Source organism: Nomascus leucogenys, chromosome 16 (assembly GCF_006542625.1).
Source record: "Nomascus leucogenys isolate Asia chromosome 16, Asia_NLE_v1, whole genome shotgun sequence".
In the NCBI taxonomy this organism is placed as follows: domain Eukaryota; kingdom Metazoa; phylum Chordata; class Mammalia; order Primates; family Hylobatidae; genus Nomascus; species Nomascus leucogenys.
In genome coordinates this window covers 4,692,818-4,705,402 of record NC_044396.1, presented here as the reverse complement: position 1 = coordinate 4,705,402, position 12,585 = coordinate 4,692,818, and the positions used below count along the sequence as shown (strand labels likewise).

General features: G+C 34.9%; 1 protein-coding gene across 4 annotated transcripts in view; it reads right to left on the bottom strand.

The window, feature by feature from the left end:
• Positions 1-12,585, bottom strand: part of ARFGEF1 (ADP ribosylation factor guanine nucleotide exchange factor 1) — a 144,647-nt gene that overhangs the window by 76,139 nt on the left and 55,923 nt on the right. For all 4 annotated transcript variants that reach the window (XR_004026210.1, XR_004026211.1, XM_003274798.2 and 1 more), the window contains exons 8-9: positions 2,649-2,824; positions 1,245-1,378 (exon numbers count right to left, since the gene is read on the bottom strand). Coding sequence is in view for 2 of the 4 variants with exons in the window: in XM_003274798.2 (XP_003274846.1) it covers positions 1,245-1,378; positions 2,649-2,824 (310 nt within the window). In the remaining 2 variants the exon portion in view is untranslated. The remainder of the gene's footprint in view (positions 1-1,244; positions 1,379-2,648; positions 2,825-12,585) is intronic.

Genomic DNA, 12,585 nt, shown 5'->3' with positions numbered 1-12,585 from the left:
GCTTTAATGGTCAATAACATTTTTAAAGCAAGGCAAAAATGGCCTTCAGCAATAATACCAAATTCTTCTCTTTCTCAAAGTAGTCTTCGTTGATTCAGAATGAGATGTTAAAACTGGTGATTTTTGAATGAGACTTTTTAAAATTCATAACTGTCCATTTTTTAATGAGATTTTTGAATGTTGATTTCTGACTCAGGGTTTGGGTCTAAAAAGATTTCATGATTTTAGGCTTCTGGGTCTAAAGGATGTTTCTCCCTGAACTGGTACAATCTGACAAAATTAAACAAATATAACAAATGTAGTTTCCACATATGTATGAAGTGTTCACAGCAACTGTCTCTGGTCTGCTCAGTTGCCACTCAGAAACTGAAACACTCTATAGAATTTTTTTAAATTGAAGTACTGTTTCCTTACATCTCTATTTCAATATCCCTTTCTTAAAGTTATGGTCTGCTCCAAGGTTTCTTTCTCCAGAAAGTTCTAAAATTGTCAAACTGCAATACATCATGCTGCAATATTAGAGAGGCGGGCAACTCATATAACTTCCAAACTCAATCTCAAGAGTGATTAGTTATATTTGAATCATGAGAGATGCTTGACCATTTATGACTTACAAAAATGGCACTGTCCTATGGCTTAATCTATTTCATGAAAATTAGACAAGTGGCTCCTAACTCAAAGTTCTTCCTGATCCCAATAGACAAAGATATCATCCTAGGGCATTTTGTCAGACCTTAATGAATATGCATTATCTTTCATTACAATTTTTAAGATTTCTTTCTTTTAGGTTTTAGTACCTTTTGACTGGCAGTTTTTAGAAACCTAGGGCTGGGATACAGGGTTACATTAGCTCCAAAGTTACTTATATGGAAATAAGAATTCATTAATTCATTCATTTGATAACACTTATTGAGTCCCTCCTATGCACCAGGCACTACTCTAGAATGCTGTCACACCCTTTAGGAAATAGCATAAGTTATCTATTCCAGCAATGTTGAAACTTTTTGTTTTTAGAAAATAGTATAAGTCACATACCCTTTAGGAAATAGTGTAAGTTATCTACTCCAGCAGTTTTGAATTGTTTTTCAATATTTTTTTCTTAAACGTAAAATACCTCCCCTCCACCCAATTTTTTTTTATGGTTCTACAGGACAAAAAGAACAAAAGAAAATCCAAACATTACCTTAACAGTAAGTTTCAAGCCTAAAAACTCTATTTGTCAGGCAAAACAGTTAATAACTTACTTTGGATCTGGTGGTCCATCTGACAGTGGTTTCATTGACAGTTTACACAATGACCTGAATACTAGAAAGGCATCCTTTTGTAAAATGTGGGAAAACTTAGCACCAGGTGAAGGTCCTGAAGAATTTCCAGATTCCTAAACAAGTTAACATACCATGAAAATTTTAGAGATATTTGCCAGTGTAAAATCACTTCAGCCTTCTACTGTATTTCACTCAATTCACTAACAGGTGGAGATTCCCCCACTATTGGAAGGGGAAGCAGATGAGGGAATCTGCCACATTGTTTTTCTTTTATACTCCACGGACCACACCCAACAATAAATACCTTTAAAAATGCTTTAAAACATATTTTAAAATACTTTAAAAATACTTTAAAAATATTCCTTATTAATACTTATTAATTTAACACTTATTTATTTAATACTTATTAATTTAAAAATACTTTAAAAATATTCCTTATTAATAAACCAAATAAACTCTAAAAATTTACCCAGCTCATACTATTACTGACAAAAAACTGATACATCATGCCTGACAAGATCCTATCCAAAGACCTAAATTATACTCACTACTACCTGTCATTGACTGTTTTATGCTTTTATCCTATTTTATTTTTTGTCTCACTCTGGGAAACATAAACTGAAAGTCAACCAAGCCAAGAAAATGTACTCCTAAATATGGGACACTTAGTGGAGGACTCCTTTACCTAAAAAGGCAGATTTTTTACACACAAAATATAGGGTAGGAAGCAGGAAAAGAACCTGTCATTACCATAGCACTGATTTCTTTGCAGCCCTGAACAAAGGTTAAGGTGAAGCTCCCTAAATTTCTAAAAGTTTTCTCACCCTACAACACAGGTTCAGTCACCTGAAATGCTTGGGACCAGAAGTGTTTTGGGTTTCAGATTTTTTTTGGATTTTGTACTGTCTGCATTATACCGATTGAGCATCCTAATCCCAAAATCCAAAATGTGGAATTCTCCAATGAGCATTTCCTTTGTGTATGACCTTTGAGCGTCATCTTGGCACTCAAAAAGTTTTGGATTTGGAGCATTTTGTATTTCAGATTAGGAATATTCAGCCCATACCAGAATTATCTTGTGAATATGTAATAAGAATGTTCTTATTAAATGTTAATTCAATTGGTAGATGGTTGTGGAGAAGATGTAAACATAGATGAGACATACCTTAAAGTTGGAAATGTAATTATCAAAATATGAAGGGGAAAAAAAAATCGCTGTAATTTATATAAATGAAGGGAAAAAAACCCCCAGTTTCTTATTTCCCCAAACTAAATAAAATTCAGGCAGCATCAACAGCTGAAAATACTCATGAGAAGGTGGTGGTAGCCTATAAATTGTAAGATTAACAGGATTTCTCCCCCTCCCCACCCCTCCATTTATACCTGAGTATCATTGGAAGAGACTGACAATCTATCATCAGGTAAGGATGGTGTATATGCAACAGAAATTGGTGTTCCTGGAATTCCATTTGCTTGAATATTTTCACTGTCACTACCATCCTCTGTAGTTCCAATGTTGCCATCTGCACTTGCATTTATAGTAGTCCCTTCTCCCATATCTAAAATGATAAGAATAAAAACCATGCAAATATATCTGACTTAACCGAAGTGTATTTAAAAAGCATAGAGTATTTAAAATGAAACAGTGGCAGGAAAGCAATGTGAAGTAAAATATGCATTGGCACCATTTAAAGGTTAGCATACTTACTACTAAATAAGTATGCATCTGGCATACTTCCAAATACAATCCTTAAGTTGCTCTGGCAATGAAACACACTTAGCTGATGAAAGGCTAACCAGGATGTGCCAAAACAGAACCTTAATTTTAGTCCATATTAGCATTTACTGAACTGGGTTTTGATGAATGCTAATGACTTGAGATGTGAAGACAAATTCCTCGAAAAAATATCTCATTGTCAAATTAGTTCAGGAAATGCTGGGAAATAGGTTTCTTTATTATAGCCTTTAAGTTGCTAATATGTACAAAACTCTCCAAGGATATACAGTATGTTGTGTTTCCAAAATTTATTTTACCATGAGCCCCCTTCCCGTTTTTAGAATTCCTATGAATATCTCTAACAATCTATGTTCTTTGGAACACAGCCAGGGAAATAATGACCTACACCACTGAAAATTTTTCACTAGATCACTTTCAGTAATCATACTTGTAATTAATATAAACAGAAACAAATGACTTCTGGTAGAACAAACAGAGATAATGAAAATAATACCAAGTTCCAGAACTACTCTAGGTATAATGAAACTCTTTCATGCTACCAATTGAAAGAAAACTATAAGATAGTACAAGAGACACACGCCATACTATAAGGAACACAGATTCTGAAATATTAAAGACCTGTGTTTCAATCATGTCTTCACCAGTTAATGGGGTAAATTATTTCATCTTTCTTTGCCTGGGTTTCTTCATAAGTAACAGAAATAATGAGGTCTATGAGGAACCACCAAAACACACATACAAGACGTAAAGAATAAAACTGGTACTCAATAAGTGGTAGTTATTACTAATTTTGTTACTAATTGATAACATGTCTCCAACTTTTGAGTGACTCGAGTAATATGAAAGGAGTAGCAGCTTCTGGTTCCCCTACCCAGAAGTTGCTTTCTCCTCTCCAAATTAGAAGACCCTGGAATAGATTAAACTGGATAGGTTGGGCGCGGTGGCTCACACCTGTAATCCCAGCACTTTGGGAGGCCGAGGAGGGTGGATCATGAGGTCAGGAGTTCGAGACTAGCCTGGCCAACATGGTGAAACCTCGTCTCTACTAAAAATACAAAAATAAGCTGGGCACAGTGGCAGGCGCCTATAATCCCAGCTACTCAGGAGGCTGAGGCAGGAGAATCTCTTGAACCTGGGAGGTGGAGGTTGCAGTGAGCCGAGACAGCACCACTGCACTCTATCCTGTCAGAGCAAGATGCCATCTCAAAAAAAGAAAAAAAAACTGGATAATTCCAAAGCAAGTTTTGCATTAATAAGTATAACATGAAAAATATATTCAGTAATAAAATACATTACGGAAACTGTTACACAAAACAGATGCTTTCTTAAGAGGACTTTTGGAGCTTTCATATGCTAATGTTTGATGTGCTAAATACCACTATAGTTTTTATATATTACATATATAAAGAATGCATAGGCCAGGCATATAATCCCAGCACTCTGGCAGGCCAAGGTGGGAGGATCACTTGAGGTCAGGAGCTCAAGACCAGCCTGGGCAACATAGTGAGACACCATCGCTACAAAAAATTTTTTTTAAAAAAAGAATTTACGTATGTAAAGATTGTGGAAAGACTCAGAAAAAAACTAACAATGATTATTAGAAACTGAGTTCCTATCTCATTCCCCAGAGTACTTATTCCAAAACTTTTTCTCTCCGCACCCAATTACATCTCTTCCTATGATTCTCTCCCCACCTCCCCTTAACAAATGACTTCCACCTACTACTTAGCTAAAAATCAGGTAATTGAACATAGGCTCCCTCACTGTCTCTTGCAGCACCACAAAAATACATCTCTTCCTGCCTTCAACAGTATCTTCCTCCACTAAGTATTTTAACATTGCTTTTTCAATTTTGTGCACACAACTGGATCTCCCCCATTATCCAATAAACATTCAAATATTTTCACACACACACACACAAAATCTTCCTTCACCTCTTGCTACACCTCAGCTCTTGTCCATTTTCTTCCCTCTTTTTATTAAATTTCTCAAATGAATACTCAATATTCTTTGATATTACTTTCCTCCTTTCCGTCTCAAGAAATTTCTTAAAGAAACTGAAAACATTTCCTGATTTTCTTTTTAGACTTTGAAGCCACACCCCTGTGGGTTGAAATCTTCACTTTATCACTTCTTTGAAAGGAATAATCACTCATTACTTCAATTTTCTCATTTGTAAAGAGGGGACAGTAATAGTACCTAAATATCTCAGTGCTTGAGGGAAGAGTAAATGAATACAAGCACATAAAATCATTTGGGATATACAGGAAGCACTTAATACAGTTAGTATTATTACTGTCTCATGTTTTTTCCTCTAATTATCCTTTAAACATAGATGCAAACTTCTACTTTCAAGGTGGTGAATTGAGCCTACCAATTTACCTTCTCCTTTGACAAATCCCACTGAAATTACAAAAAATATATATAACAAGAGATGTACCTTTAATAACGCTGATAAACTAAGGAGCATATCACTAGATCATAAACTTTGAGGAATTCCTAGAAAGTAGGTTGAGATCAAAGGAAAAGCTATTTAATTTATTACTTATGACTGAACACATGCAAAGAATAGGCCTACCTGAGAGAGATGATTGTTTTACCACTTGGGTTCTGAAAGACTTCAAAGCCTAGAATGGCAAGGTGCTATGAGGTAGGAGGGAAGATGCAAATTGAAGAGCTTGGGGAACCATGCCAATGTCTATCCATAGAGCTGACCACAGCCATGATCATCTAGACTGTATTTGATCACTGCCTGCTAATTAAAGTAGATTATTTGTTTAGTAGGTCTCCTAACAGAACAAGTAGGCCAGGAAAGGAGAGAGCAGTATCTCAGCTAACTGGGAATGCCGCAATAAACACAGAAGGAAAACCAACTAAGATTCTAGGCTCCTACTCTGTTTCTACTTATTTCCAATTAAAGCCATTACTGAATGATGCCAGCCTAAGATTCCCTGGCAAGGGTTGGGAGAGTGAGAACAAATCAACAAGTGTGAAGATCTCCCTCTGTGTAGAATATATAAAAAGTGTATAGCATTAATCCCAAGCTTCACTTGACTTTGGTTTGTGTTGACAACATGGTGAATGATATGGGCCTACACAGCCCAAGGGCCACTAGAGCCATACCCTGCTCAAGGGAGGTACCTGCTTCTTTGCTCTCAGCTTAGAAATGAGGTCTGCCTTTGGACCACAGTCACCTCATGAATTTTGGAAAGGAAGGCCTCACAAGAAATAGAAAAAACATATACACAATTACTGAGAGTAGACTGATCAAATCTAGTCTCTCTTTCTACAAACAGGCAAAAACAAAGTTTACAGCTCAAAAGTGAAGACAAAAGACAGCAATCTGAGCAAATGGGTAATTAGATTTCACAGCTGGGATAGTTCCAGTTAGTACAGTCAGTAATAAGTAAAGGAATGTTGCAATAATACACAAGAGCAAAGTGCTATAAAAAAAAAGAAGCTCAGAGAAAAACGGGGTTCTTGGGGACAAAAATATTACTGAAACAAAAACTACACTGGAAAAAGCAGTAGAATGGATATTACTAAAAAATATTTGCAAAATGGAAAAACCCTTGTAACATTCTCGTTGAATGTAAAACCCTAAGACAAAATGATGGTAATTAGAGAAGATTGCAATAGCAATCAAGGACATGACCTAGAATATTCAACACCTGTATAGTGTGAGATGTGGAAAAGAACAGAAAAGATGAAGAAGAATTAACAACAACAACAAAAAATTTCTAAAATGACGAAAAGTCATAAAAAATCAACTGCTACTCCTGATTTAAAAAACAAAAGTAAAATTCACACCCATGCACACACAGTCATGTAAATACAAAAGATAAAAGTTATCTTTTAATAAACAAGAAAACTTAACTTGATAAAGAGTATCCTCCAAAACCAAAAGCAATCATCAAATTTAATGGTGAAATATAGCAATAATGTTAAAAAAAAATGAATATCCTTGCCATCATTAACACTATTCAACATTTTCTGGAGGTTCTAGCCAATTTAATGTAACAAAAAGAAACAAACAAAAATAAGCTATAAATGCTGTAAAGGAAGAGACAAAGATAAAAATATCATTATTCACTCAGAAAAAATAGCCAAATGAAAAACTTTTAGAAATAATATGAGTTCAGAAGGTGACCAAATAGGAGAGAAATATGGAAAAACAAGAATTTTTCTATATTCCAATTAAATTAGGGAATAGAGGACTCAACCAAAATATTATCAAAAGTATGCCAAAAATATAGAAATAATTTAACAAAAAATATGCATGAGCCAAAGGAAGAAAACAACAAAACTTTCCTGAATGATGTAAAAGACTTGACTAAATGAACTTTTTATGTTTCTGGACTCCATGCTGTTGCAAAGAAGATATCTTCCCAAGTTAATTTATAAGCACATTACAATTTCAATTACTAAGTAAGCTTTAATTTTTGAACTTAATAAAGTGATTCTAAAGTTCACCTAAAAAAATACATTTAATAGATATTTTAAAAATTGATACCATAGAATACAAAAATTAAAAACTAAAGAAAAAAATTGAAGAGGGAGGCCTTGCACTATGAAAATTAAAATGTACTATAAAGCCAAAATATTTTACATAATTCAACACTGGTTAGGAATAGACAAATAGCTCATTACAACTGTACAGAAAACTCAAAAAACAGAACCATTTAGGATAAAATTTTCATGTCAAATTAATTGAGAAATGATTATTTCCATAGGTTATAATTAGCTATACAATTTCATACCATACAGAAAAATAAATCTGAGATGAATTAAAGAGCTAAAGTCAAAAAATAAAAACAAAGTATTAGCAAAAGGTATCACAGTACATTTTATAATCTTAGGGTGGTAAAATCCATTTTAAGCAAGACAAAACCAGAAACCACAAATTAAAAGGATAATCTTAAAAATTTTTTTTTGTGGTCAAGTATGTGCTCGGAAATAAAAGTATAGGCCAGGCGCGGTGGCTCACGCCTGTAATCCCAGCACTTTGGGGGGCCACGGCGGGTGGATCACAAAGTCAGGAGTTCAAGACCAGCCTGGCCAACATGGTGAAACCCCGTCTCTACTAAAAAAATACAAAAATTAGCTGGGCATGGTGGTATGCACCTGTAATCCCAGCTACTCGGGAAGCTGAGGCAGGAGAACTGCTTGAACTTGAGAGGCAGAGGTTGCAGTGAGCCGAGATCTTGCCACTGCACTCCAGCCTGGAAGAGAGAGCAACAAGACTCCATCTCAAAAAAAAAAAAAGAAAAAGAAAATAATATAAGCAAAAGTTCAAACAAAACAAAGACTGAGTAGAAAAAATATTTATTATTTTGTACAAGGAATAATTTCTTAGTATGAAGAACTCCTGAAAATAAGAACAAAAGAAAGAAAAGGAAAAATAGGCAAAAGACAAGAATAGTAATTCAAAAAAAGATAAGTAGTCCAATGATATTCAGTTGGAATATACAAAATTGCCAATGTTTGACCTATAAAAATAATTGCCTGTTTTGACCCTGCAAATAGCCAAATGCAAATTAAAACAATACAATAAATACCATCATTACAGTGACATTATAGCACTGTATACAAATTTTTTAATATTCATACACCTTGATCAAGCTATTCCTGCTTTATAATTTATCCAAAAGATAAGTGCAAAAAGATGTCTATAGTAAGAATGTATATCACAGCAATGTTTATAAAAAGCAAAAACCTGGAAATAATCTAAATGTTAGTATTAATAGGAGATTATTTAAATAAATTATGGCCCAGTGTTATGATGAAATTCAAATGGATGTGAATGCATATAGTTTAATATGTGAAAAAGGCAGATTATCAAACTGTAAGCACAGTATATTCCCATTTATCTTAAACATATGTAATATATATGCAGGTATGTGTGAAAAAAATTATTTAAAAAATTATGTACAGCAAAACACATCATAATAAGATCAAAAGACTTGGGCAAATAACAAACTGAGAGAAAGTATCTCTAAAATATATCACAGAATCCTAATACATAAAGGATTCTTAAGGGGAAAAGGATAAAAATCTGATGGAAAAATGAACAAAAGACATGAATAAATGACTCACTAAAAGATGTACTAATGATCCTACAGATATGAAAAGATGTTTAATTTCACTCATAGTCAGAGAAACGCACATTAAAACCAAACTGAGAAACATTTCTCACCTATCAAGTTGGTAAAAACTCAAAATCTTTTAGTACTACCAGCTGTGGAGAGAAAGGCACTCTCATACATTAATGGTAAGAGTGCAAAATGGCACAACACCTATAAAGAGGAATTTAGCAATAGCTAACAGATATTCATATTCATTTACCACTTGACCCAATAATCTCATTTCTAGGAATTTGCCCTGAAAATAAACTTCCATAAATATGAAACAATACAGATGTACAAAGTTATTCACTGCAACATTATTTGTAACAGCAAAACACTGGAAACAATGTAAGTGCAACAGGGGGCTGGCTGAATAAACTATGATATATCTGCATAAGGTAGTATTATGCAGAAAGCCATGAGAGAAAAGAAGAAAATCTCCATCAACTGAAATAGAATGATTTCTAATATGTTAGGTGAAAAAATGCAACACACACATACATGCAGTACTCTAACAAAAAATGTGAGAAACGGAAATAAAAAATACGCCCTTGCTTACATCTCTTATGTACAAGCAGACATGTACGCACAACCCCCTAATCCCCAGAGATAAACTAAGAGTTAGTGAAAGTGATTACCCATAGGAGGATCAGAGAAGGAAGGAGCTGATGGAGGAGTTCTCCAAGTAAGCATTTTATGTAATTTTGACTTTGAATCATGTAAATATTCTCCATATTTAAAAAAAGAACCAATAAAATAATGCAAGTAACTTTTTCAAAACAGTACTCTCACTCATCTTTAGTAGGATATATTTAAGGATACATACAATTACAGAGAAATCTTGAACTTTATAGGTTTGCTGTTGGTAATGGCATCTTGTTGAGAATCTGGGTTTTCACTGTAGGAAACGGAAGATACAAATAGTACAGAAAGATGAGGAGTAACCTTGTGGTATTGGATGTGAAGTAGAACTACAAATAGGAACTTAAGACTAATTGTATGTTTCCCTATCTCTATGCATTGGAAGGGCCTACAAGTAAGGACATCTCAGCAGCTAGCAACAAGAGCAACTTGTAACCAATTCTTGGTTTCTAAGAACAACTGCCCACTAAAAAGGACAAAGACTCTTTGGAGAACTAGCTGATTCCAGGGCTGAGGAAAACGGAAGTTGAAGGTGAACCTGGAACATCTTTCTGTTCCGAACATAAAGGAAAAGCTCAAAGACTAATAGAATCACATCAAAAGAACGTGGGTGTTAGCTTCAAGGGATTCCTACTGGCAGACAAAAAAATAAAAATAATGATGATACAGGATTATAACACATCAAATAATAAAAGAATTCATTAAGCCCATGGTATTATTTTTTAAAGGGGGGGTGGGACAGGGTGGGAGAGCTCTTCTCTATAGAAAAATGTCCATGAATGTTAAGAATTAGAAAATTGCTATATTGCAACCCAATATCTGAGTAAGGCAAGGATCATCAATGGGTGCTAAAACCATTGAGTAGGCCAGGTGTGTGGTTCACATCTGTAATCCCAGCACTTAGGGAGGCTGAGGTGGGAGGATCACTTGAGGCCAGGAGCTCAAGCCCAGTCTGGACAACACAAGCAAGACCCCATCTCTACAAAAAAATACAAAAACTAGCCGGGCATGGTGGTGTGTAACTGTAGACTCAGCTACCCAGGAGACTGAGGCAGGACGACTGCTTGAGCCCAAGAGGTCGAGGGTGCAGGAAGCCAAGACTGTACCACTACACCCCAGGCTGGGTGACAGAGCAAGACCTCATCTTGGGGGAAAAACAAATAAAAAACACTGGGTGAATAAATTTTCATATGGTCTCCAAGTATCAAAGTATCACCTCAGATTAGCTATTAATCACTAAGTGAAAAATGTTCCTTTACAGACAGCTGATTATCACCATCTTAACCAAATGATCCAACCCTACCACCAACAGGGGGGGTAACCTGTCATTATGTACCAATTTATATGATGTAATATTAAGTACTAATATCATTATGCAGTATTTTTGCCAAATGTGTTTAATCTAAACTAATCATGTAGATGACAGTCTCAATCTACTCATATAGGATGGTAAAGAAACCATCCAATAAATCCAAAATTTGAAATATTCTACAAGGCAAAAGATTCTTCAAAAAAGCAAATGTCACGAAAGTTCAGGGGAAAAATCAAGAGGATTTGTTTTAAACCAAAGAGACAGATAAGCAAATAAGAGTGTACCCAGGTTGAGTTCTGGATTTAGAAAAGAAAAAAAAGGATATAAGACACATTTTGGGAAAACTAGGAACACTGAAAAATATATGTATATTAGATATTCTTGAAATCGTGTTAATTTCCCTAGGTATGAAAATGGAATTGTGCTTATGTATGAGAATGCTCTTATTTGGAGAAGATATATGCTGTGAGGTATTTACAGGTGAAATGTCATGATGTATACAACTGATTTTCAAATGGTTCAGCAAAGACACATACATTATGTGTATGGTATTTAAAGATACATAAAGTAAACATAGCAAAATCGTTAACCATTAGTGAATCCAGATGAAGGACACAAAGGTGTTCACTGTACCTTTTTTTGAACTTTTCTCTGGGTTTGATGTTTTTCCTAAGTAAAAAGTTGCAGAAAAATGAAAACTTTCACTTCAGACTCTGTATTCTGCTAGGTGCTAGTGAATTTTTTTTAGTAAAGGGTCAGATGATAAACATTTTAGGCTTTAGAGGTCGTACAATCTCTACTGGAACTATTCAACTTTACCTATATAGTGCAACAGAAGACCTCTGTAGGCAGTATAAAAACAAATAAGCATGGCTGTGTCACAGTACTATTTTACGTACAAAAATAGGTAGTGGGTTGAATCTGGCCCACAGGCCATAATGTGCCAACTCCTTAACTATACTATTATATGTTTAAAGAATGCACGGGCATGTACTGCTATTTTTTCTTCTCTATTTTTTATTTTTTTAATATATATTTTAAATTCATACTCTTCGAATCATGGTCTCTTCTTCAGTCTCTACCAGTTCCCACTTGGTAATCCATGGCTTCACTATTAATTTTAACAGAATGACTCCCATCTATAGCACCTGCCTTGGCAACTCTTGAGCCAGAATTTTATTTTCCATTATGTATTTCATAATCATTTCCACACGGATGGCCAACCTGAAAGCCAAATTCAGTATACCAAAAGTAAATAAGTGCCCTTTTTCCCAAGTGACTTATCTTCCAAGATGATTCAATTGTACCAATAGTACCACCATCCACCTGTCCATTTAGGCTCGAAAACTGAAACACTACCTGTGCAGAAAAGAGGTAACATAGCAGGCCAGAGACTGCCTATCCTTAGAAAGGCCTACTTGCAAGACTGGCCTTTGGCTGGCACCCAGGAACCTATATTTTGGGAGGGATCCCACTATTCCCAGAACTGATAAAAGTGACTCA